This window comes from Capra hircus, chromosome 26 (genome assembly GCF_001704415.2).
Source record: "Capra hircus breed San Clemente chromosome 26, ASM170441v1, whole genome shotgun sequence".
Taxonomy (NCBI): Eukaryota; Metazoa; Chordata; class Mammalia; order Artiodactyla; family Bovidae; genus Capra; species Capra hircus.
The window spans coordinates 20,423,481-20,449,538 of record NC_030833.1 but is presented as its reverse complement, the minus strand read 5'-3'; the positions used below and the strand labels follow the sequence as shown (position 1 = coordinate 20,449,538).

General features: G+C 44.2%; 1 protein-coding gene across 1 annotated transcript; it reads left to right on the top strand.

The window, feature by feature from the left end:
* ADRA2A (adrenoceptor alpha 2A) lies at window positions 20,899-23,841 on the top strand. The gene has a single exon (XM_018041717.1). It carries the CDS (start codon window positions 20,987-20,989, stop codon window positions 22,391-22,393), a length of 1,407 nt encoding a protein of 468 aa, XP_017897206.1. The 5' UTR covers window positions 20,899-20,986; the 3' UTR covers window positions 22,394-23,841.

Here is a 26,058-nt window from a genome sequence, read left to right as displayed (position 1 = left end):
TCCTTTTCCTATTTGGAACCTCATATCTCACCTCAAAACTCATTTTTAACAGAGTTCAGAAAAAGTTATGAAACAAAGTATTTTATATGATGATGGTCTCTTGATTCTATTTTAATCTGTACATCAGATCTGTACATTTTTTTAAATTAAATACATGATAATTTGCATAGTACATAGTTTGCAAGGAATAGAACACAAAAATGATACCTGAAAACAATATTTAACCATTTTGACTTCTAGTAAAGGTCAAGCTTTCACTGATATTTAACATGGTTTATGCTGTGATAAATACATGGCTATTCTGAGTTATGATTCTAGGCTAAAAGGCAGAAACAGTCTTCAGAAAATCAACCTGAATTATATTGTTTATTTTGACTACATAAAAATTCTGACTTTTTTAGTCATTATGTAGTAAGGTATTCAATATAAATAATTTACTTTTAAATGTTTTGCTGTTGAATCTTTTAAGTTCTAATCCTGTGTTTAACTGAAGCTGGACATGAAATCAGCCTTTGCAATGTCATTGAACCACAAAAATGTGCAGCTAAGATATATGACTCTTCACTACCATTGAATCTTCTGGAAAACTTTAGTAAAGCATATGGCATGTATAAGATATACAAAAATAGCTGCACAAAAATGCAGCAAATTATTTTTCATGGTAATAGTGACCTTCAATATAGTTATTTAACTGTTCATATTTATTATTTATGTATAAAATCCAAAACTACAGGATTTGGGGGATTTTTTAAAAAACAAAACAATTAGAGTATATAATGAATATATCTTGTAAAGAAGACTGGCTTGTGGTGAAGACATTGACCGATGAGGTAATTCTCCCATTCTCTGAGCCTTTGTGAAGAAAATAGTTTTTGTTCTGTTTTGTAACCTTTCATAAAAAACTATGCTGTTTTTAAGATATCTTGGTAATTAAAAGGTAGAAACAGTATAGGATTCCTAGAAGAAGTTTTAACATTGGCTATTAAAGAACATTAAATTATGTTTTCAAATGTTCATGAAAATGAAAATGCTAAGGGTAAAAGAGACCTTACCCAGTGGGAACTACTTAATTGGCTGAAGAAAACTTATCGGGGAAGGCAATAAATATTAGTCCCATGTACCATGTGACTAACTGTCATCTTTTAACATTCTCTGATACATGTTTTTAAAACATCACTCACTACCTTGAGAAGAATGGTTTTGGCGGGAATCAAAACTAGGAGCCAAGCGGCCATATGGGAGGCTGGCTGAGTAATCTGGATGAGATGACAGTGGCTTTGATTGGGATTGTAGCATTGGGGATGGAAAGAAACATTTAAGGAAATCTAAGGAAGAAAGGTTAGTAAGACTTGATGATTGGTTGGAAAAAGTGGGTTAGAGAATCACAGGTTACTTCCAGGATTTTGACTTAAGTACCTGCTTGTGTTTACTAAACTATGGAACTTTGCAGGAGGGCTAATTTCTTTTAGTTTGTTTGGATGTAAGGGGAAGATGTGTTTTAGTACCTGTGGGATGTTAAGTGGAGATGTCAAGTAAGCAATAAGATACATCTAATGCTTAGAAGTCAGGCCTGGAAACATGATCCAGCACATAAGTGGTAATTATTTTTGCACAGATAGGAAGGAACTTGCAGAAATTGAGAAGTAGCTGTAGTAAAAGTGTTAAGGAAACAATATGGTATTTTTGAAATACAATAGTCAATTTCACTCAGTTTAGTTTTTCTAACCTCTCAGTGTATTCTGTTTCAGTGTCATTTTACTTACTATGCTTATTTTTCTAGGACCCTGCACTGTCCAAAATAGGTGCCACTAACCAACCACATGTGGTTATTTAAATTTAGATTAAAATACAAATTTAACTCCTCAATCACACTTGTCACATATATGTGTATGTGAGCACATATTTATGAATATGAGAAAGCACAATGGTGAAAACATAAATGAAGTGAACTTTATGTTCACTTTTAACTCAGGCAGGTGACTGATTTGTAAAGAAGTTCTCAGGTTTTTCCTTGATTTGGAAGGTGGTTATGTTTTACTCAACCCTGTTATGTTTTTATTTATTATAGGTTCCATGCCTTTTAACTAGCACTGTTTCTTGACACAAAGCAATGTTTATCATATATCTTGTCAAACACACACTACAGACACAAATTTTTGCGTTTGTGCTTGCAGTCTAATGAATTTCACACCTATTTGAGTAATCTACTTTAAAAAAAATTAATAGCTGATTTCATTGAGAGTTCAATTTTTCCAACCTCCAGAGCACCTCCTGTTACTACTTGAATTAAGGCTATCCTAAGGCAATTGAGAACACGAATTGCATTTTTAAAAAGTACTGATAGGCTGCTTTATAGAGAATAAAATATTAACATAAGGAGTTATGAATGAACCTAGGTTTGGAATGATTACCATTTCCCCTCAAAATGTTCGATGGTTTCTTTTTCTTTCCACGAACATCAGTGTAGATATAAGTAATAAATCTGCACATTTTGATATTTGATGTCAACTTGAACCCTGTACAGTCAAGAACTCTAAGTAACTCCTAATTTGGATTGCAGATGAAAACAAAAAGCAAAGCTTTTCTACTTTTGTAGTTTTCTACAGTAACAGCCTATGTTACTTTTCCCAATTATGTCTTATGAAAAATGTAATTTGTCATTACATTTTTAGATGCTATCATAGGTGAGATGTAGGAGTATTAGGGTTTACTTTTTAAATTTTATATGCATACCACACGTGCACTTACACATACAGCCCACTCACTCTTCGTCAAGATTACGTTTCTCCAGCTTGAATACCAGGTAGCAAACACCAGCTTTTAAAAATATTTTAAAACATACAAATAATTCTTTCAAGGGAAATCTTTAAAGCAAATTTTAACGTCAAAAAGATTTTGCTTATACCAAACTGCCATGGCCGTTATTTTATAACTTTTCTCTGCTGTGATTTTCCAGCAGTGAATCTTGAAATAATTTGAATTACTACAATTCCATGGGCTATGAATTTTATTGAGGATTCAATTTTATTAAGGATTTAGCTTCTGTATCTTAATAACACTGGTAATCATGCTTCCCACTTTCTTGGTTGTCGTTATACTTGGGTGTAAGGATCAGTTTGCTGTCACGTTAAGTAAGCTAATTTCATTATTCCCTTGCTGCTCTTCAGCTTTTATGTAAATCTGACTCCATTATCTTTATTTTCAAGATGAAGGAATATACAAGGTAATTAATTAAATGAGTTATACATTGAGTGTCAGGTCAACATTGAAATTAGGGCCTGGGTCTTCTAACTTCTTAGTTGGTATTTTTCCTACTATAATGTGTAAGAAAGCCAAATCAAACATTTTTTTTCTCCATTAGAATCTACTAATGTGAAAAATCATACATTGTAAGTCAGAATTTTGAATAATTTAGATTGAGTCCCACACTTATCCTTTCAAACCAAATGTAGGATACAAACCACAAGCCAAGTACCAGTCTTAAGTCTGTAATGTGTAATTTATATACTTAACTGATACTGTTTTTGTATAGGTAATCTTTCATATTGATCTTAGGTGAATATTACAAAATATTTGTTTTGGACAAAATAAAGGATTAATAATGACTTTAGAGTTGGGGGTTCAAAGAAATTACGTGGACCATTCCCTTTCAGGTAGGTAAGACATTACCTATTTTAAAGATAAACCAAACCCAAAGAGGTTGTTAAGTCAACTAATACATACCGCAGTGGAACTAGGGACTACCTCTACTAATACAGTGTTCTTTTGACTCTTAATCATGTTGACTTTGTGATGTATGCTTATCTGTGAACACATTACCCTTTCTAGATTTAGCTTTCTGAGAGCTGAATGCTTGGAGCTCTGTGAGTAATAACTAAGAAAGGTGGCTTCCTGGCTAGCCATCCTGATAAGTTTAATTGAATCCAAGGGAATAATGGAGTGACAGGTGTTGCAACCACATTTCATTTGCTTCCAAGACCATTTGGAACCAGGTAGCCTGCAAGGTATAAATCCAAATTAAAGTTCTTATAGTTATTTTTTGTGGTGTGGTTGACAGAGGATTCTATATTCAAGCTCCTTTGTTTTTCTATACCCTAGACTTGGATTTGAAGAAATGGTAGGCATTCAGTCAGCAAATGTTTGAGTATTCACTAACATGCCAGTCACTGATGTAGGTGCAGGATATATTAGTGAAAAAAACACCACAGTAAATGAAACATGTTCTAGTGGAGTAAGGCAAGTGGTGAACATAGTAAAACTTCTATTAGAGGCTGATATATGCCATAAAACGCACACACACACACACACAAAAACAACCAAAATTCTGTTTTCTGGTCCTGCATGTAAGGAACTTGGAAGTTTTCACTATGTCCTAACAACAAATGCAAAGCGAAACAAAACAACTCTTACTAGATTTGTCTCAGAGTATTGAGATCGCAGGGAAATTTCAGTCAGTTCAGTCGCTCAGTCGTGTCCACCTCTTTGTGACTCCATGAATCGCAGCACGCCAGGCCTCCCTGTCCATCACCATCTACCGGAGTTCACTCAGACTCAACATCCGTCGAGTTGGTGATGCCATCCAGCCATCTCATCCTCTGTCGTCCCCTTTTCCTCCTGCCCCCAATCCCTCCCAGCATCAGAGTCTTTTCCAATGAGCCAACTCTTCGCATGAGGTGGCCAAAGTACTGGAGTTTCAGCTTTAGCATCAATCCTTCCAAAGAACACCCAGGACTGATCTCCCTTAGGATAGACAGGTTGGATCTCCCTGAAGTCCAAGGGACTCAAGAGTCTTCAACACCACAGTTCAAAGGCATTAATTCTTTGGTGCTCAGTTTTCTTCACAGTCCAACTCACATCCATACATGACCACTGGAAAAACCATAGCTTTGACTAGTTGGACCTTTGTTGACAAAGTACTGTCTCTGCTTTTGAATATGCTATCTAGGTTGGTCATAACTTTCCTTCCAAGGAGTAAACGTCTTTTAATTTCATGGCTGCAGTCACCATCTGCAGTGATTTTGGAGCCCAGAAAAATAAAGCCTGACACTCTTTCCACTGTTTCCCCATCTATTTCCTGTGAAGTGATGGGACCAGATGCCATGATCTTTGTTTTTTGAATCTTGAGCTGTAAGCCAACTTTTTCACTCTCCTCTTTTCACTTTCATCAAGAGGCTTTTAGTTTCTCTTCACTTTCTGCCATAAGGGTGGTGTCATCTGCATATCTGAGGTTATTGATATTTCTCCTGGCAATCTTGATTCCAGCTTGTGCTTCTTCCAGCCCAGCATTTTCTCATGATGTACTCTGCATATAAGTTAAATAAGCAGGGTGACAATATACAGCCTTGGACATACTCCTTTTCCTATTTCGAACCAGTCTATTCCGTGTTCAGTTCTAACTGTTGCTTCCTGACCTGCATACATGTTTCTCAAGAGGCAGGTCAGGTGGTCTGGTATTCCCATCTCTTTCAGAATTTTCCACAATTTATTGTGATCCACACAGTCAAAGGCTTTGGCATAGTCAATAAAGCAGAAATAGATGTTTTTCTGGAACTCTCTTGCTTTTCCCATGATCCAGCGGATGTTGGCAATTTGATCTCTGGTTCCTCTGCCTTTTCTAAAACTGGCTTGACCATCTGGAAGTTCACAGTTCACGTATTGCTGAAGTCTGGCTTGGAGAATTTTAAGCATTACTTTACTAGCATGTGAGATGAGTGCAATTGTGTGGTAGTTTGAGCATTCTTTGGCATTGCCTTCCTTCGGGACTGGAATGAAAACTGACCTTTTCCAGTCCTGTGGCCACTGCTGAGTTTTCCAAATTTGCTGGCATATCAAGTGCAGCTCTTTTCACACATCTTTCAGAATTTGAAATAGCTCAACTGAAATTCCATCACCTCCACTAGCTTTGTTTGTAGTGATGCTTTCTAAGGCCCACTTGACTTCACATTCCAGGATGTCTGGCTCTAGGTGAGTGATCACACCATCGTGATTCTCTGGGTTGTGAAGATCTTTTTTGTACAGTTCTTCTGTGTATTCTTGCCACCTCTTCTTAATATCTTCTGCTTCTGTTAGGTCCAGACCATTTCTGTCCTTTATCGAGCCCATCTTTGCATGAAATTTTCCCTTGGTATGTCTAATTTTCTTGAAGAGATCTCTAGTCTTTCCCATTCTGTTGTTTTCTTATTTCTTTGCATTGATTGCTGAGGAAGGCTTTCTTATCTCTCCTTGCTGTTCTTTGGAATTCTGCATTCAGATGCTTATATCTTTCCTTTTCTCATTTGCTTTTCACTTCTCTTTTCACAGCTATTTGTAAGTCCTCCCCAGACAGTGATTTTGCTTTTTTGCATTTCTCAAAAGAGAGTAGAGTAAAATACTTTGTGTTGTGAGGAAGAAAAAAAAAAAAAACCACTGAGAGTTCTGTAGTATCTGAAATTATCCTTCAAAAGAAGAAATGATTTTATACAAACTAAAATTTAGGGAATTTGTCACCAATGTACTTCCCTTGCAAGAATTACTAAAAGAAATTCTTAAGGGAGAAGGAAAGTAATATAGGTCAGAAACAATCTACACAAAGGAAGAGCATTAAGGAATAAATGAAGGTAAAATCTTTCATTTTTCTTTACTGATTTAACATAATTGTTCCAATAATAATATATTTGGAGACTATAGATTATGGATAAGAGAAATGGCAGCAATATTATATATAAGGGATGAGAGAGAGGAATTGGAAATACTCTATTATAAAGCAGTTGCCTTACCCATTAAGTGATCTGTATTGTTTGAAAGGGAACTTGGATTAGTTGTAAATAAATATTGCAAACAGTAGGTCAACAGCTAAAAAAAGTTAAATATATGCTTTATATTTTAAGAGAATATGGAATCATAAAATGCTCCATTCAAAGCATAAAAGGCATGGAAGACAAAAAAAAATGTAATGAAGTTAGATGTTAATATAACTATATCAATGATCACTTCAACTGCCAATGAAAAGCGATTGTCACAGTAGATTTAAAAAAGACCAAATATATGTTGCCTACAAGAAACACACTCTAAATATCAAGATACATAAAGATTAAAGGCAAAAGATGGAGAAAGATACACCATGCTAATACTAATCAAAGTTGGAGTAGCTGTATTAATTTCAGACAAAGCAAACTTGAGAGCAAGGAAAATTATCAGAAGTAAAGAGGCATTGTTGAGTTGCCAAGTCATGTGTGACTCTCGTGATCCCTTGGACTACAGCATGCCAGGCTTCCCTTTCCTTCACTATCTCCCAGAGTTTACTCAAACTCATGTCCATTGAGTTGATGATGCCATCCAAATATCTCATCTTCTGTAGCCCCTTTCTCCTCCTGCCCTCAATCTTTCCCAGCATCAGGGTCTTTTGCAATGAGTCAGCTCTTCTCATCAGGTGGCCAAAGTATTGGAGCTTCAGCTTCAGCATCAGTGCTTCCAATGAATATTCAGGACTGTTTTCCTTTAGGATTGACTGGTTTCATCTCCTTGCTATCCAAGGGACTCTCAAGAGGCTTCTCCAGCATCACAGTTCGAAAACATCAATTCTTCGGTACTCAGCCTTCTTTATGGTCCAACTGTCACATCCATTGGAGAAGGAAATGGCAACCCACTCCAGTATTCTTGCCTGGATAATGCCAACGACAGAGGAGCCTGGTGGGCTGCCGTCTACAGGGCCGCACAGAGTCGGACACGACTGAAGTGACTTAGAAGCAGCAGCAGGAGCTCACATCTATCCATGACCACTGGAAAATCCATAGCTTTGACTGTATGGACCTTTGTTGGCAAAGCGATGTCTCTGCTTTTTAATACATTGTCTAGATTTGTCATAGGTTTTCTTCCAAGGAGCAAACATCTTTAATTTCATGGCTGCAGTCATAGTCTACAGTGATCTTGGAGCCTAAGATAATAAGATCTGCCACTGTTTCCATTTTTATTTGCCATGAAGTTATGGGACCAGATGCCATGATCTTAGTTTTTTTAATGTTGTGTTTTAAGCCAACTCTTTCACTCTCCTCTTTGACCTTCATCAGGAAACTCTTTAGTTCCTCTTCACTTTCTGTCATTAGGGTGGTATCATCCGCATATCTGAGGTTAATTGACATTTCTCTTGGCAATCTTGATTCCAGCTTGTGCTTCATCTAACCAGGCATGTCACATGATGTACTCTGCATATAAGTTAAATAAGCAGAGTGACAATATACAGCCTTGACATACTCCTTTACCAATTTTCAACCAGTCTGTTGTTCCATGTCTGGTTCTGACTGTTGCTTCTTGACCTGCATACAGGTTTCTCAAAAGGCAGGTAAGATGGTCTGGTATTCCCATCTCTAAGAATTTTTCAGTTTGTTGGAAAAGTCAAAAGGCTTTTGTGTAGTCAATGAAACAGAGTAGATGCTTTTCTGGAATTCCCTTGCTTTTTCTATGATCCAACAGATATTGGCAATTTGATCTCTGGTTCCTCTGCCTTTTCTAAATCCAGCTTGACCATCTGGAATTTCTCAGTTCACCACATATTGCTGAAACCTGGGTTGAAGGATTTTGAGCATTACCTTGCTCGCGTGTGAAATGAGCTAATCATCCTGAGCTGTTTGTAAATTTTGGAGGCTAATCCCTTGTATGTCGCATCATTTTCTCCCAACCTGTGAGGTGTCTTTTCATTTTGTTTATTATTTCTTTGCTGTGCAAAAGCTTCTGAGTTTAAGTAGGCCCTGTTAGTTTATTTTTATTTACATTTTTCTGGGAGACAGATTGAAAAAATATTGCTCTGATTTATATCAGAGAGTGTTCTGCCTATGTTTTCCTCTAGGAATTTTACAGTGTCCAGTGTCACATTTAGGTCTTTCATCCATTTTGAACTTGTTTTTATGTATGATGTTAAAGAATGATCTAATTTCTTTCTTTCTTTCTTTTTTCACATGTAGCTGTCCAGTTTTCCCATCATTTGTTGAAAAGACTGTCTTTTCAACATTGTATAGTCTTGCCTTTGTCACAGATTAACTGACCATAGGTGCATGGGTTTTTTTCTGGGTTTTCTATCCTGCTCCATTGGTCTACATTTCTATTTTTGTACCAGTTCCATATCATGACTGACTTACTTTCTAACTGAAAGTTTGTACCTTTTCCCATTCACCCGTTTTGTTCACCCCTTATTCCTCACATCTGGCAACCACCAATCTGTTCTCTGTATCTATGCACTTGGTTTTTGTTTGTTTGCTTGAGTTTTCTTTAGATTCCACATGAATATGTGAGATCATATGGTATTTGTCTTTCTCTGTCTGATATATTTTACTTAGTGTAATGGTGTAAGGGTCCATCCATGTTGTCACAAATGGCAAGATTTCTTTCATTTTTTATGACTGAGTAGTAGTCCATCGTATATACATACCACTTTTTTTTAATCCATTGATCTATTGATGGACACAGACTGTTTCCATATCTTGCTTTTGTAAATAATGCTGCAGTGAATGTGAGGGTGCATCTAGTGTTTTACTCAGAAGCAGCATTGCTGAATCACATGCAGTTCGATTTTTCATATTTTGAGGAACCTTCATACTTTTTCCCATAGTGGCTGCACTAGTTTACATTCCTATCAGCAGTGCACAAGGTTCCCTTTCTTTTCTTTTTGATAACAGCCATTATAACAGGTGTGAGGTGGTACCTCATTGTAGTTTTGATTTGCATTTCCCTGATGACTAGTGATTTTGAGCACCTTTCCTCATACTTGTTGGTCATCTGCATGTCTTCTTTGGAAAGATGTCTATTTATCCTCTTTGTGCATTAAAAAAAAAATGGAGTGTTTATTTAAATTTTTGTGATTGAGTTGTATGGGTTCTTTATATATTTTGCATATTAGCCCCTTATCAGATATATGATTTGCAAATATATTCTCCTATTCTGTAGGTTGCTTTTTCATTTTGTTGATGGCTTTCTTTGCTGTGCAGAAGCTTTTCAGTTTGGTATAGTCTTAAGGCAAGGGACTTTCTCCCCATTCTTGGCTGTTCACATACACAAAAAGGAATAAATATCTGTTAAAATGTGAAGTCACATGTTCCTACTTTTATTTAGTTTTTAATTCTTATTTTTCACACCAATGTATTAACTATCAAAATTTAAGGGGCAGATCTTCAAATATCGTTGCATCTGTCTGAGGAAGAATCAGGTTAATAAAGGAGAAAGTTTTGCCAAATAAACAAATACACTTAGTGTATGTCAAGCATCTAGGGAGCTTGGTGTGCTGCAGTCCATGGGGTCACAAAGAGTCAGACACGACTTAGTGACTGAACAGCAACAAAACCTCTATTAAATACTGAACATTGTGTTATATATTTTCCAGGTATTCATTTATTAAACATTCACTTAAGAGCATGCCTGGGATGCTTATTACTATTTTCCCCATTTCTGTATGAGAAAACCAAGGTCCAGAAAGTTAAGTAAGTTAATACAGTTATTAAATGACAGAAGTAGGAACAGAGCCCAGGTTTATCTTACTCCAAAGCCTGAATTCCTAATGACTTTACTCCCTGGAGCTGGCAGGCAGGGGCCCCTTTAGGAGGGAAAAGCTTGTGCTTTGCTGGTATCATTAACTAGGGAGAATGGAAAAAAGAAATCATTTCCAGGGAGCAGAAAGACCAGATTACCTTTTAAACAGTGTGTGTGTGTGTGGTGTATGTGTGTGTTCATGGGGTTTCCATGGTTTCTTTGTGAAAATGTGAAAGGTTGATTCACTTTACTTAATTAGGTTAGTGAATGTTAGTTTAAAAGTTATTAAGTTTGGTCACAAATATCTCCATTATCCCCAAGGGCCAGAGGCTCTAGCTCACCTGTTGTGCCATAAATAGCCACGTGCCATAAATAGCCATCACTGGCCATAACTGATTCAAGCGTGCTTTTTCTTATGCTTTTGGACAAAGCAGGCAAGACAATGCACCTGAATGTGGTGTGAAAGAGCCCTTATTTGCGAGGACTGACCTGGAAAACTCAGGAGGTAGTGGTAAGTTTCATGTGTGTGCACAACCCTCAGCAGTCAAGTTTTAGTGGAAACGCACATTTATCTTGCAGGGTTGGCAGCAGCAAAGATCCAGATGAGAGCCAAACCTTTTTGGGCATTCTTAAGATAGAGGTGATCCTGGCACAGACTATTATCTTGGGTCTTGGCCAGAAGGCCCACTAGGGGCAGAAATCACTTGGCTTCATCTTCCAGGTGGAAGCAGGATGGGCTAGCACCTTAGGGGGAAAAAAAAAGATGAAGGTGATGCTCAGACTTCACACTTGTTTCCATGGGAATAGCAGGATAGATCTAACAGTCAGTGATGAGAAACATGGAAGGTGGTAAATAAGCCCAGTCCTTCCAACAACACTCTTGGAGGTGATGCTTTTCTTTTGGATTCCATTCACCTTCAGGAACAATGTGCTTGCAAAGAGCTCCAGCACTGGCAGCAAGAAAGTAGAAGAATTAAATAATATCTCAGAGGAAGCAATAGATTTTTTTCTAGTGACTGCCAGCCCCTCCTCCCCGCTACCATGTCAGCAATTTAGTGACTTGACAGATGTTAGTAACTGATCGCAGCATTTGGTTCCAGTTGTGTGTGGGGCATGGGTGGCAATGGGAACACTGTGTTCCCCACCTGTCCATCATGTTCAGATGGGTGAGTGTGTGTGCCCATACAGTCCATATGCATGGGTGTGTGGCCTGTGTTTGTGTGTCTGAACTTTGATTAGTGAGAGCCTAGGAGTCCAAGCTAAGGAGGATGTAGTTTTTTCTTAGTCTTCAAAAAATAGTAATATGCTGTTAATATCATCTCCAATCCAGTTTTCTGGCTCTTTTTAGATGAAGTCCCCCATGGCTCAGTGGTAAAGAATCTGTCTGCAATACAGGAGACATGGGAGATGCAGGTTCGATCCCTGGGTTGGAAAGATCCCCTGGAGGAGGAAATGGCAACCCACTCCAGTATTCATGCCTGGAAAATCCCACAGAGGAGCCTGGTGGGCTACAGTCCACGGGGTTGCAGAGAGTCAGATACGACTGAACACACGTGCACACACACAAGAAGAATTTTAATGTTACCTGGCACTTTAATTATAGATGTAATTCCAGGAAAAACAGATAATTTAGTATAAGCTAAATTACGTGTATTGGTAATTTGCTTGGCTGGTAGTCATAAATAGGTCATCTTCCAATACTTATGTGTTCCTTTCCAGAAAAAAATATAGATAGAAAGGGAGGTAGAGCTAGAGATAGAAAATGAGAGCATCTATGTTTTTTTTATCTTGCACTAGTTAAGATAACTAAATCCTTATTTTGGAATCTAGCCACCATTTTCTGGACTTCTTATATTTTGGGTAACTTAGTTTTAAATTGTATCCATTCATTCACAACTTCTTTCCTTCATTCATCATACAAATACTTATCAAATATCTATGCTAATACATCTTCAGTTCAGTTCAGTTCAGTTCAGTTGCTCAGTCGTGTCTGACTCTTTTGTGACCCCATGAATCGCAGCACGCCAGGCCTCCCTGTCCATCAGCAACTCCCAGAGTTCCCTCAGACTCACGTCCATCGAGTCAGTGATGCCATCCAGCCATCTCATCCTCTGTCGTTCCCTTCTCCTCCTGCCCCCAATCCCTCCTAGCATCAGGGTCTTTTCCAATGGGTCAACTCTTCGCATCAGGTGGCCAAAATATTGGAGTTTTAGCTTCAGCATCAGTCCTTCCAATGAACACCTAGGACTGATCTCCTTTAGGATGGACTGGTTGGATCTCCTTGAAGTCCAAGGGACTCTTAAGAGCCTTCTCCAATGCCACAGTTCAAAAGCATCAATTCTTCGGTGCTCAGCTTTCTTCACAGTCCAACTCTCACATCCATACATGACTACTGGAAAAACCATAGCCTTGACTAGATGGACCTTTTTTGGTAAAGTAATATTTCTGCTTTTGAATGTGCTATCTAGGTTGGTCATAACTTTCCTTCCAAGGAGTAAACGTCTTTTAATTTCATGGCTGCAATCACCATCTACAGTGATTTTGGAGCCCCCCAAAATAAAGTCTGACACTGTTTCCACTGTTTCCCCATCTATTTCCCATGAGGTGATGGGGCCAGATGCCATGATCTTCGTTTTCTGAATCTTGAGCTTTAAGCCAACTTTTTCACTCTCCTCTTTCACTTTTATCAAGAGGCTCTTTAGTTCCTCTTCACTTTCTGCCATAACGGTGATGTCATCTGCATATCTGAGGTTATTGATATTTCTCCTGGCAATCTTGATTCCAGCTTGTGCTTCTTCCAGCCCAGCATTTCTCATGATGTACTCTGCATATAAGTTAAATAAGCAGGGTGACAATATACAGCCTTGACATACTCCTTTTCCTATTTGGAACCAGTCTGTTGTTCCATGTCCAGTTCTAACTGTCGCTTCCTGCGTCTTACATTTTGGTATTTACTGGATTACTTGGATATTTGTTAAAGTGAAAGTGAAGTCGCTCAGTCATGTCCGACTCTTTGCGACCCCATGGACTGTAGCTTACCAGGCTCCTCCATCCATGGGATTATCCAGGCAATAGTACTGGAGTGGGGTGCCATTGCCTTCTCCAGGGGATCTTCCTGACCCAGGGATTGAACCCAGGTCTCCTGCATTGCAGGCAGACGCTTTACCATCTGAGCCATCAGGGAAGTTCCAGCTACAAGTAAATGCCTAGGTCCTTCCTGAGTCCTGTTGGATCCCCAAGGGGTCGGTTGCATAAATTTGATGGTTAAAAAGCCTGTTTTAGGTATGCTATGGGAATGCCAAGATGAACAGCACAGTACTTTCCCCTTACTAGGTAGGTAAGTTTAGTCTCTCAGTTGTGTCCAACTCTTGCAGCCCATGGACTGTAGCCCACCAGGCTCCTCTGTTCATGAGATTTTCCAGGCAAGAATAGTGGAGTGAGTTGCCATTTACTAGAACAGGTAAACTTGGGCAATGAAGGCTCACCCAAACTCTGGAGAAAATACGTATTATGAGAAGGAGCAGTTTATTCTACCAAGGGGAGGCCAGTTGTTCCTAGGCTTCACGGCCAGGTAGCTCTCCCTCATGCTGGGGAATGCTCAGTCTTATGCAGTGTGCCTGACACTTCCTCCAATACCGCAGGCATCAGAGGTGGGACAAAGGAACGTGTCTTGCCCTGTACTGTCCTGCTCTAGTAGCCACAGATGAACTGGGAGGACAGGAAAACAGGGAGGGTGGGCCAGGCCAATGGTGCTCTCACGTCTGATAAACCTCTGCAGGCTCTGCTTTGTCAGGGTGGTAGAGGGTGAGGTCCCCAGAAAGGGACATAGGAAGTTCACTGGGCTTATAATCAGGAAACGCAAGGTCCACGTCCGATCCTGATCTCTGTTAGCTAGGCTGTCTGCTTAGCCTCTCCGAGCCTTATTTTCCCCATCTGTCAAGGCAGATAATAACCTCTACAGTAGAGGGTGGTCTTGGGAATTACATAAAATAATATAGAGTATATAAACTGCTCAGCATTATGCCTGATATGGGGTCAGTGCTAATGAACAGTATTTATCGATCCAATTTTATTGAGATATAATTGATATATAGCACTGTATATATTTAAGATGTACAGCACAATAATTTGACTTACATACATCATGAAAAGATTACCACAATAAGTCTGATGAACACCCATCATCTCATACAGGTACAAAATTAAAGAAATAGAAAAAAATGTTCCTTATGAGGAGCGCTGTTAGGCTTCACTCTCAGCAGCTTTCATACATAACTCACAGCAATTCAATATTTCTCGTGTTGCACATCCCTAGTACTTATTTATCTTATAACTGGAAGTTTGTACTTTCTAAATGTCTTCATCCAATCTCTCTCTCTCTACCCCATCTCTGGTAACCACAACTCTAATCTCTTTTCCTATGAGTTTGTTTTTTAAGTATAACTGACCTACAATGCTATGGTAGTTCCTGTTTTACAACATGGTGATTCAATATTTCTATACTTTTCAAAAGGATCATAATAAATCTAGCTACCATGTACTATACAAAGATATTGCATTATTCTTCACTAAATTCCCCACACTGTACACATTTCATGCCAGTGAATCATTTTGTAGCTGGAAAGCCTGAACCTCTAAATCTCCCTCATCTATTTTTCTCCTCCTCCAGCCCCTTCCCTTTGACAACCACGTGTTTTTTCTCTGTGTCTATAACTCTGTTTCTGTTACGTTTATACATTTGTTTTTTAGATTCAACTTATAAGCGAAATCATGCAAAATTTATTTTTCACTTATTTCACTTAGCATAATACCTTCAGGGTCCCTCAGTGTTGTCACAAATCGCGAGATTTCTTTATGGATAAGTAATAGTCCATTATATATATAAGATCTTCTTTATCCATTCAGCTATTGATGGGTACTTAGGTTGCGTCCATATCTTGGCTACTGTAAATAATGCTGCCTCGAATCATTATGCTATATGAAAAAGTGAAAGTATTAGTTGCTCAGTCGTGTCCAACTCTTTGCGACCTCATGGACTGTAGCCCGCCAGGCTTCTCTGTCCATGGCATTCTCCAGGCAAGAACACGAGTGGGTAGCCATTCCTTCTCCAGGGGCTCTTCCTGACCCAGGGGTCAGACCCAGGTCTTCTGCATTGCAGGTGGATTCTTTATTGTCTAAGCCACCAGGGAAGCCCATTATGCCATATACCTGAAACCAATACAACCTGATAAATCATGGTAAATTATATATTAAACATATATGTAATATATACATATAGGATATATAAATGTATATATAAATTTTATTGGAGTATAGTTTATTTGCCATGTTGTATTAGTTTAAGGTATATAGCATAGTGATTCAGCTATATATATACATATGTTCATTCTTTTTCAAATTATTTTCCCATATAGGTTTCTACAGAATACTGAATAGTGTTCCCTATGCTATACAGTAAGTCCTTGTTGGTTATATATAGTAACATGTGTATGTTAATACACATAATTTATCCCCCCCACCCACCCACATTCCCCCCTTTGGTAACCACAAGCTTTTTTTTTTTTTTTTCTGTTTCTGTTTTGTAAATAAGTTCATTTATATAATTAAAAAAATTAGATTCCACATGTAAGTGATATGTGATGTCAAATGATGTTTGTTTCCTTTGCCTGACTTACTTCACTTAGGATGATAATCTCTAGGTCCATCCATGTTTCTGCAAATGGCATTATTTCACTCTTTTCTACATCTGAGTAATAGTCCACTGTATATATGCACCGCATCTTTGTCCATTCCTCTGCTGATGGACATTGAGGTTGTTTCCATGTCCTGGCTATTGTAAATAGCACTGCAATGAACACTGGGGTACATTATCTTGTCAAATTATGGTTTTTCTCCAGATATATGCTCAGAAGTGGGATTGCAAGGCCATATGGTAGTCCTATTTTAACTTTTTAAGGAGCCTCCTTGCTGTTCTCCATAGTGGTTGTACCAATTCCTATTCCCGCCAACAGTGTAGGAAGATTCCCTTTTTTAGATATTCTCTCTAGCATTTATTGTTTGTAGACTTTGAGAATGGCATTCTGACCAGTGTAAGGTGATAGTCACTGTAGTTTTGATTTGCATTTCTCTGATGATTAGTGATGTTGAACATCTTTTCATGTGCCTGTTGCCCATTTTGTATGCCGTCTTTGGAAAATTGTCTATTCAGATCCTCTGTAGTATGTATTTTTATTAATAGTAGAAATAATAGTGGACCTCCATTTGTGTGCCCTAGAGTGACTTCTCCTTAGGCCAGAAATGCCAACTTCCATCTTTACAGTGGCTCTCAACTGTTTGTGACACCTCTGGTTCCTGGAAGAATATGACACCCTCCTAGCTGACCCAGAAGAACCAGGACAGTTATTCTTAATCTGGAGCCCATCCTTGGCAGCTCTCCCTTCCTTAGACACCACCTTTATGCACCCCCCCCCCCAAGGCAATTGCTCATCACGCCTGCCCACAATGAGATTTATTATTTATTACTTAGAGCAGTGAATCTTCACTGAGTGTGCATGTTAGCATCTCCCAAGGAGGTTTGTTAAAATACACAGTCTGCATTCCATCACAGCCCTGATGAATCAAAATTACCTTGGTGGAGCACTAGTAAGTCTATTTCACCTTCCCAAGCAATGCAGATATACAGGCCTGGATAGAAATTATTGTCTTTGTGGATATCTCTCTGCTCAGTGCTGTCTCACTCAGCAAGCACAGCACTAAATCTTCTATCAAAAAACTAATAGCATCCACATAGCCTTTTGAAGCTCAGAGATACTAACACTGAGTGTCAAGCTAAGGAGCCAGAGCCTTTGGTGATAGATACATGTGTTATCCTGGTGGCTCAGACAATCTGCTTGCACTGTGGGAGACCCAGGTTTGATCCCTGGGTTAGGAAGATCCCCTGGAGAAGGGAACGGCAACCCATTCCAGTATTCTTGCCTGGAGAATTCCATGGACAGAGGAGCCTGGTGAGCTACAGCTCATGGGGTTGCAAAGAGTTGAACACAACAGAGAGACAAACACATATGTTAAGAGGAAGAACTCTGCATATAAAGAGGCTCTGTAGCTAGCCTTAGACATGTTGTGTACTAGGAACTCAACAAAAGACAGCTATCATTATTATTAATAATTGTCCTGAATTGGACTCTAAGACCCTAGCTCCTTGAAAAGCCTGTTTCCATTTTAGGAGAAAAAGACTCCAAACCCAGGAATTAAGAAGCTGACTGCCTGCTGACTGGCTGTTTGGGAAGCATTTAGAGAATGTGACATGAGATGTTACACACAGGCTAGCAGCAGAGATTCCAAGAAAAGAAAGCCCTGTGGCCTCTATTTTCATTTCCCTTTTTGCTCCTGAAATGAGATGGGAAGGAGACGTGTGTCAGCAGCTGGTGTGGAGAGAGGCGGTGATGATCTATGAAAACTCCGGCCCTAAGGTCTGTGACCATCACAGGGAAGCCCAGATTGTCATGGGCTTTCATGTTTGTCTCTCTTAGCATTCATACTTGAGGTCTGGGGCTCCTAGTTTCTGTGCAGAGGTGAGTGTGACCACATTTCCAACTGAGTCTCATGCAATCTCTCCATATCTCTTCTCTCAGGAGATGCAGAGCTGAGACTTGGTTAGAAGATGGAAAATGGACTTAACAGAGGGAGGAAAGATTGCCTTAACTTTCTTCAGGTGCTCCAGAAAAGGGGATTAGAAAGGACCTTGAGCATCAAGGCTGAGCATCACCTTCAACACCAGCTGATGTCCAGAATTAAATCTGGAAAGGGAGATCATCCAGTTGGAGGATGATTGCATGGGGACACCTGTGAAATACTTTGAAAAGCACAGACTTCAGGACTATCTACATCAAGAGCAACCACACTGATTACTGTATCACTGGCGGAGACTGTAGACATCAGCTGCTGTTGAAAGTGATGCTCAGCCTTGATGCTCAAGGTCCTTAATTTAGTCCTCAGTCCTGAGCCTGAACCCTGCTGGGCAGAGAAGCAATCTGTTCCATCCTTAGAACTTCCAGCTTGATTGACTACATAAGGTATTTTGGTTTAGTAGGCCCTTAAATAAGATAACTTTTCTTTAGGTCTCATCTCTCTCCTGCTGACAGTTCCCATCCTCCTGGGCCTTGCCCTTAAACTGCCTACTGTTTATTTGAAAAGTGCAGATAACACAAGCCGGTACTCTAGCAACCGTTAAAATCTATGTCAGGACACCGAGCATGCAGAGGAACACTGCGCTCACCCCCTCTCCATTCTATTCCTATCAGAGGGAACGTGGAAAACATTCTCTTTTCTCTGGGCAGCATCCTCGTCTTACTGAAAGACTGGTGTGCGTGCATCTGAAATGCGGATGCGGTGGGGGGCGAAGTCTAGCTTTCGGCCTCAACAAAGACACAATGGTTCAGAGAAGACCAGAGCAGAGCAACCAGTCAGGCAGGATCCAGGCCTCCGGGATCTGCGAGAAACGTGGGTTGCCCTGTATCGGCAGGGTGGGCTGCCAGCTCTGCAGGCATCAGAGCCCTCTTCCTGATGTGTCTTCATCAGCCCAAGCCTCACTCTCGCCGGGGAGAGGGAGCCACACAAGAGTGTATGCGTTAGGAAGATTTCTGCAACATGACAAAGTGCAATAAAAAATCTGGGTTCTCTGTCCCCGAGCTTGGACCCAAACTTGCCCTGAGATGAGAGAAGGCAGTTTCAGGGGCGGGAGTAGGCTCCGGGCGCCCGCGGGTAGACTCGCAGCGGTGCCGGCGTGCGGCCGGCAGGTGTCAGTGCGCCCTCGCGCTGCCGCCGCGCGCCGCCTCCGCTCCAGGACCCCTCCTCACCGTGGTCTAGGGGGCGCCGGTTCAGACCCAGGCTGCTCGGGTCTCGCAGCAGCTCTGCAGCTGGGACCACAAATGGCCGCTTCTCCCCACAGTGGAGCTCTTAACTCTGGCGGAGCTCACTCCGCGCGTGTGTGTGTGGGGTGCCTCCCTTTCCGCCAAAGGGGTTGGATCTGAACGTGCGCCTTCCTTTCACCAGCCCCACTCGCCCCGCCGTCCGGAGCACTTGCAGAAAAAGTGTGGCCCGGCCCAGGGCGGGGTTGTTCCGGATGCGACCTGTACCGGTAATTGCTTCTCCCGATTCATCCGGGGGACCTCAACACCCTTTCCTCCCAAGTCCCACTCAGCTCGATGTGGCCACTCCCGGGTGCCCAATGTGTTCTGCTCGGCGCGCCCAGAGATGCTTGGCCAATTCCCAGCAGGCACTCCCCGGGCACGCCCTTTAAATCCCTCGCTCAGGGTATCCACCTCCCCAAAGGGCCCGTCTCACCAGGGGGCAGGGTTCCAGTGGGTCCCGCGCTAGGCGAGGGCGCTAGACCCGCGGAGGGGAGGTGCAAGGGGCGGGGGAGGGTCGGTTTCCCACGTGGGGGCTGACGCCGGCTGCTCAGCAACGCCGGCTTGATCCTGGGGCTATAAAACCAGTCCACGGCTAGTGCGGCGGCGAAGCAGCGGCCCGGGCTTCAGTGCAGACGCCTAGCAGCCGGCGCGCCTCCGCCCGGCCACCCCCAGCACCTTTCTCTCCCCAGCCCTGCTCTCCTGCCCCAAACTCACGCTGCCTTCGGACCCCAGCCTGTCCCGTAGCGCTCAGCGCCCGAAGCTCGCCGGGCCGACGCCCAGGAGACCTCCTGCCTCGGTCTCGGCTCCTGGAGGGCCGATCGCCCACCCGCCCGGGTCTGCCTGAGGACGGGGGCGCCTTCATGCGGCCCCCACACCCATCATCCCACCGCCACCGCCGCCGCCGCCTCCGAGCTCCGCGCGCTGCGCCCCAGCCCCAGCAGGGCACTCAACTTTGGAAGTCCCGCGACGCTCCGAGAGGCGGCAGAGTCCGCACCGTGGCCCCAACCCGGGCCCCGCCGGCCCCGCCGCGTCTGGGGGAAGCGAGAGAGTCGGTGTTCGCTTCGGAGATGTAAGGAGAGAGACGCAGGACCCCAAGCCAGCATCAGCACCCCTCGGCTGCCTCCTGGGTTGGGGGCGGGCCCCGCACACGGTAAGACCTCTTGCTTTCGCTCAGGCTCAAGAGTCAAAGATATATAAACAGATATATTTAATTTCCTGTTATCTTTCCAAGTCATCAGGCCACCGATGATTTTTGTTCTCTCTTCTTGAAGAATAAATCTCTTTCCCCATCGGTTAGACCTACTCTCTCCCGCCGCTTAGAAATAAAACTTGGCTGTATCTAGGAGCTGGGAGCGAGAAGGCACCGACCCCGAGCGCCCGAAGCGCGCGGACCGGGTGCGGTTCGCGGGAGCCGGGCCCATGGGCCGCTAGCGGTCCCCCAGCTCGGGGCCCGGCTTCCCTGAGGCCCCTTCTCCATGTGAGGTGCGGCGGGGCGAGCGGGGCGCGAGAGGAAGAGGAGGACCCACGGGCACCGGGCCGGAAGGCAGCTGGCAGCAGGCCCAGGCGAGTGGGCACCCGCGTTCATGTTCCGCCAGGAGCAGCCGCTGGCCGAGGGCAGCTTCGCGCCCATGGGCTCCCTGCAGCCGGACGCGGGCAACGCGAGCTGGAACGGGACCGAGGCCCCGGGGGGCGGCGCCCGGGCCACCCCCTACTCCCTGCAGGTGACGCTGACTCTGGTGTGCCTGGCCGGCCTGCTCATGCTGTTCACGGTGTTCGGTAACGTGCTTGTCATCATTGCTGTGTTCACAAGCCGCGCGCTCAAGGCGCCCCAGAATCTCTTCCTGGTGTCTCTGGCTTCGGCGGACATCCTGGTGGCCACGCTTGTCATCCCTTTCTCGCTGGCCAACGAGGTCATGGGCTACTGGTACTTCGGCAAGGCGTGGTGTGAGATCTACCTGGCGCTCGACGTGCTCTTCTGCACGTCTTCCATAGTGCACCTGTGCGCCATCAGCCTGGATCGTTACTGGTCCATCACCCAGGCCATAGAGTACAACCTGAAACGCACGCCGCGCCGCATCAAGGCCATTATCGTCACGGTGTGGGTCATCTCGGCCGTCATCTCCTTCCCCCCGCTCATTTCCTTCGAGAAGAAGAGAGGCAGGAGTGGCCAGCCGTCCGCCGAACCGCGCTGTGAGATCAACGACCAGAAGTGGTACGTCATCTCGTCGAGCATCGGCTCCTTCTTCGCGCCCTGCCTGATCATGATCCTGGTCTACGTGCGCATCTACCAGATCGCCAAGCGCCGCACCCGCGTGCCGCCCAGTCGCCGGGGGCCCGATGCCGCCGCCGCTGAGCTGCCAGGGGGCGCCGAGCGCAGGCCCAACGGCTTGGGCCCGGAGCGCAGCGGCGTGGGCCCCGTGGGCGCCGAGGTCGAGTCTCTGCAGGTGCAGCTCAATGGTGCCCCGGGGGAGCCCGCGCCCGCAGGGCGGCCGGACGCCGACGCGCTGGACCTAGAGGAGAGCTCCTCGTCTGAGCACGCTGAGCGGCCCCCGGGGTCCCGCAGGTCGGAGCGCGGGCCCCGGGCCAAGGGCAAGGCCCGGGCGAGCCAGGTGAAGCCCGGGGACAGCCTGCCGCGGCGCGGGCCGGGGGCGACGGGGCCGGGGGCACCCGCGGCGGGGCCCGCGGAGGAGCGCTCTGGCGGGGCCGCCAAGGCGTCGCGCTGGCGCGGGCGGCAGAACCGCGAGAAGCGCTTCACCTTCGTGCTGGCGGTGGTCATCGGCGTGTTCGTGGTGTGCTGGTTCCCCTTCTTCTTCACCTACACGCTCACGGCCATCGGCTGCTCCGTGCCGCCCACGCTCTTCAAGTTCTTCTTCTGGTTCGGCTACTGCAACAGCTCGCTGAACCCGGTCATATACACCATCTTCAATCACGACTTCCGCCGCGCCTTCAAGAAGATCCTCTGCCGGGGGGACAGGAAGCGGATCGTGTGAGTGTGGAGTCCGCTCCCGGAGAACAGACTTGCGCTGACTGCAGGCAGCTGGGACCCAGGGGGCGCGTCTACGTGGTCCTGCCAAAACCCGGGACCAGCCTGTTCCTAGTTTCTTGGCCCCAGGATAGCTCTGCCGCTTCTTGCGGGCATCTGCGCTCTCCTACCTGAGAAAAGAACTGGCTGGGAGGGCCACACCCCTACTCCAACCCCCTCATTATTGTTAGGGCAGCTCCTCACTCAGAGCCATCTTCCTGGGTTCTTGGGCAGCCCCAAATCAGTATTGTTTCCTAAAAGTATTTTCACCTCCCCTGGGCCCAGCTGTCACAGTCGTTCAGAGCAAGCACGAGAGCCCAGAGGGGATGGATGGCTCCCAAAGGGTTAACAGATGGGGTGGGGGTGGGGGTTACCCAGCCCTGGCTAATTGCTTTCCCCCTTCCCCAACTCTTATTTTTAAACAAATGCTCAGGGCAGCCCTGCAGGCCCTCCCGTCCCCCCACCCCTTGTAAATATACACTATTTTTGATAGTACTTGGGGGTGGGGTGGGGTCCCAAATGTCTCTTGGCTTTTGATGTTTGAATCCTGGCCACTGGAGGTGCTCTCCAGGCAGACTCATTGTGTCTAGTTCAGGGCGAGCCTCTTTGCAAAGTGAGCCCTTTTCTGGTGTCATTACCCTCTCTGTGTCCTTTTCACCAGCAACTGGTGACTGTCCCTTGGGACTGGACTTGCGATGAGATTTCCTGAGGGGGAAAACATTTCTGTCCATTTCCCCACCCCTGTGCCTAACAGCATAATTGCCTTGTCCTATGTAAATATTACAAAGATGGATCAAGACAGAAGTAAATGAACCTTTCTGCCTTGCAGCAGCCCTGTGTATAAAGCCATTATTCTCGGATGCACCCTTTTTCACTCCAGTACTGCACTTTAAAACCTTCTCTTTCCAGTGTCCCCTTCCTCCCTTCCTCTGGGGCCACTGCTTGGAAAATATGTATGTTTCCATCTTGGATGTATGTGTTACCACTCCCTCCTTCAGAGTGCTGACTGTGGGAAATCTTTTACCTGCTGTTTTTAGACACGGAGAAGTGGAAATTATGTGGAAGAAGCAAACCTGATACAATTTGCCCAAAGTAAACAGTGTGAAGAGACAAATGGGCCTGCCCAACTGTACAGTTCTTGCCCCAAGAGCTCTTAAGTATCAAAGTGTTGTCCATTTTTCCTCCCTGTTTTTCTGGTTGAGATCAAGTCATTGATAAACTCCCAAAGTCAAGGGAGAAGGGCGGAGACCTTGTTTACATCCAAGTTGCCCGATGTTTTAGACAGAGACTCTTTAAGGCCTGCGCTCATATTTCACTAAAGAAAAATTAATGTCAGCACATGTTGCTAATGACAGTGGATTTTTTTTAACAAAAAGTTTACAGATCAAATGTGAAATAAATATGAATTAAATGATCTGTCTGTTATCTGAGTTTTCAAAAGCATTAAGACTCTGGAAACATCTGAATTTATGTATATTTGAAATTAAAAAATACTTATGCATTATAAAACACTTTTAAAAGGCCAAGCAGTAACAAAGCTGCCATTTATCATCTGTTTCTTCTTTGCCAGATGCGATGGTGAGTCTGTTATAAGCTCTGTTTCATTTAATTGTCCCCCAAAGCCCATGAGGGTAGGGACTGTTATGATCCCCATTTAACAGGTAAAAAAAACTGAGTCTCAGAGGGCAAGAGATTTATTCAAGGTTAACCACAGTTGGGGGAGTGTACTGCATGCAGGGTGATCAGGTCTTAGGGTCTGTACTCTTCACCCCAGAGTTTTGCCGGAGTTCTATCACTAACACTTTGCAGAATGCTCCCAGCAGTGGGGTCTCTACAGAAGGTGTGCTGTATCTACAGAGCACTGGATATATTCCGAGTGTGTAGATACACACAAAGTCTGTGCGTGCTGCAGCGTCTATGCCCTTACATGTGTTATTCCTCAAAATGTATACATCCCCCAAGTGTGGTAGATGCACAAATTATGCCATATACTCCAAAATGTGTACCAGACCTAACAATGTAATAATATACAACATGTGGTACATAGCCCATAGTATGGTATAGGCTTCCCAGGTGATGCCAGTGGTAAATAACCCACCTGCCAATGCAGGAGATGCCCGAGACAAGGGTTCAGTCCCTGGGTTGGGAAGATCCCCTGGAAGAGGGCATGGCAATCCACTCCAGGATTCTTGCCTGGAGAATCCTGTGGACAGAGGAGCCTGGTGGGCTGCAATCCATAGGGGCACAGAGTCAGACACGACTGAAGCAGCTTAGCATGCATGCATGGTGTATGAAGCAATTGTGGTATAAACCTAAACGGAACCACATATTATTTGATCAGTTGAGTTGTCTCTGGCCAAAGGCTGGGATTCTTCCTGTTGCATTCCTGTAATATTGAGTTCTGTCCCTATGTCTAGGTGGGTTTAAGACCCTTGCCCTGTGGTTATGGTGATGGCACTTTGAAGCTGGAAGGGTCTAGAAATCCAGGAATTTAACCCCTCATCTTCTTAGAGGAAGTGACCTGCTCAGGGTCCCACAGCTCTGGGTGAGCTTCTATTGGAAGCAACTGACCAAGAGTGGAATATTAAGAGTTCTCATGTGTGTATTATAAAAGGCTGTGCTGGTGAAGGAGAGTCACCATCCCAGGAGCTGGGTTTGAGGGGCAATCCCAAGCCACAGGTCCAAGTCTGGGGGGAGACGGGTTTGTAAGACCAGCCACTTAAAACACACATGCAGCCCAGCTCTGGATGCCCCAGAAGTAGATCATCAGTTCACCTCCAGGTGTTCCCCCTGGGCAGCACCTGCAATATCTCCTTATTAACTTTTTTGGGGTGGGGGTGTGTTGAGGGTGGGCTTCCTTCATAGCTCAGCTGGTAAAGAATCTGCCTGCAATGCAGGAGACCCCAGTTTGATTCCTGGGTCGGGAAGATCCCGTGGAGAAGGGATAGGCTACCCACTCTAGTATTCTTGGGCTTCCCTGGTGGCTCAAGCGATAAAGAATCCATTTGCAATGCAGGAGACCTGGGTTCGATCCCTGGGTTGGGAAGATCCCCTGGAGGAGAGCATGGCAACCCACTCCAGTATCCTTGCCTGGAGAATCCCCCATGGACAGAGGAGCCTGGCAGGCTACAGTCCACAAGGTCTCAAAGAGTCGGAGATGACTGAGCGACTAAGCACAGCACAACACAGGGGTCAGGGTAGGTATGCAGGGGTAGGAGGGTGCAGAGCCCTTAGAAGGGATCTGGGCTTTGAGAGGCCTAGGAGGAGGAAGACCATGTTTCTGAGGGGTTTTATTAGAGGTGGGAGGGAGTGTCCTCCAGCATCAGATGCTCTGACTCTGAAGACAGGACAATGGACAGGCATTTGGCTCCAGTGACCCTTGCCTGGAGCTTCAGAAGCCACAGCCTTAGGCATTAAGGCTGCCTGGTCTGGGGCTGTGCCCTGCTCTCTACCCCAACAGCAGCCTTCTCTCTCCCAGCTTGCTCAAGGCACCCATTGCCCCAAAGGCAAGCAGTGCTGGACAATAGGCTAGCCCGACAGGCCCCCAGACTGGGCTGTGTCCCAGACACAGGGGCAGATACAAACACTGCTCGATGTTACTGCTCTGTCTTCAGGGAAGCGGCCCTGCTCTCT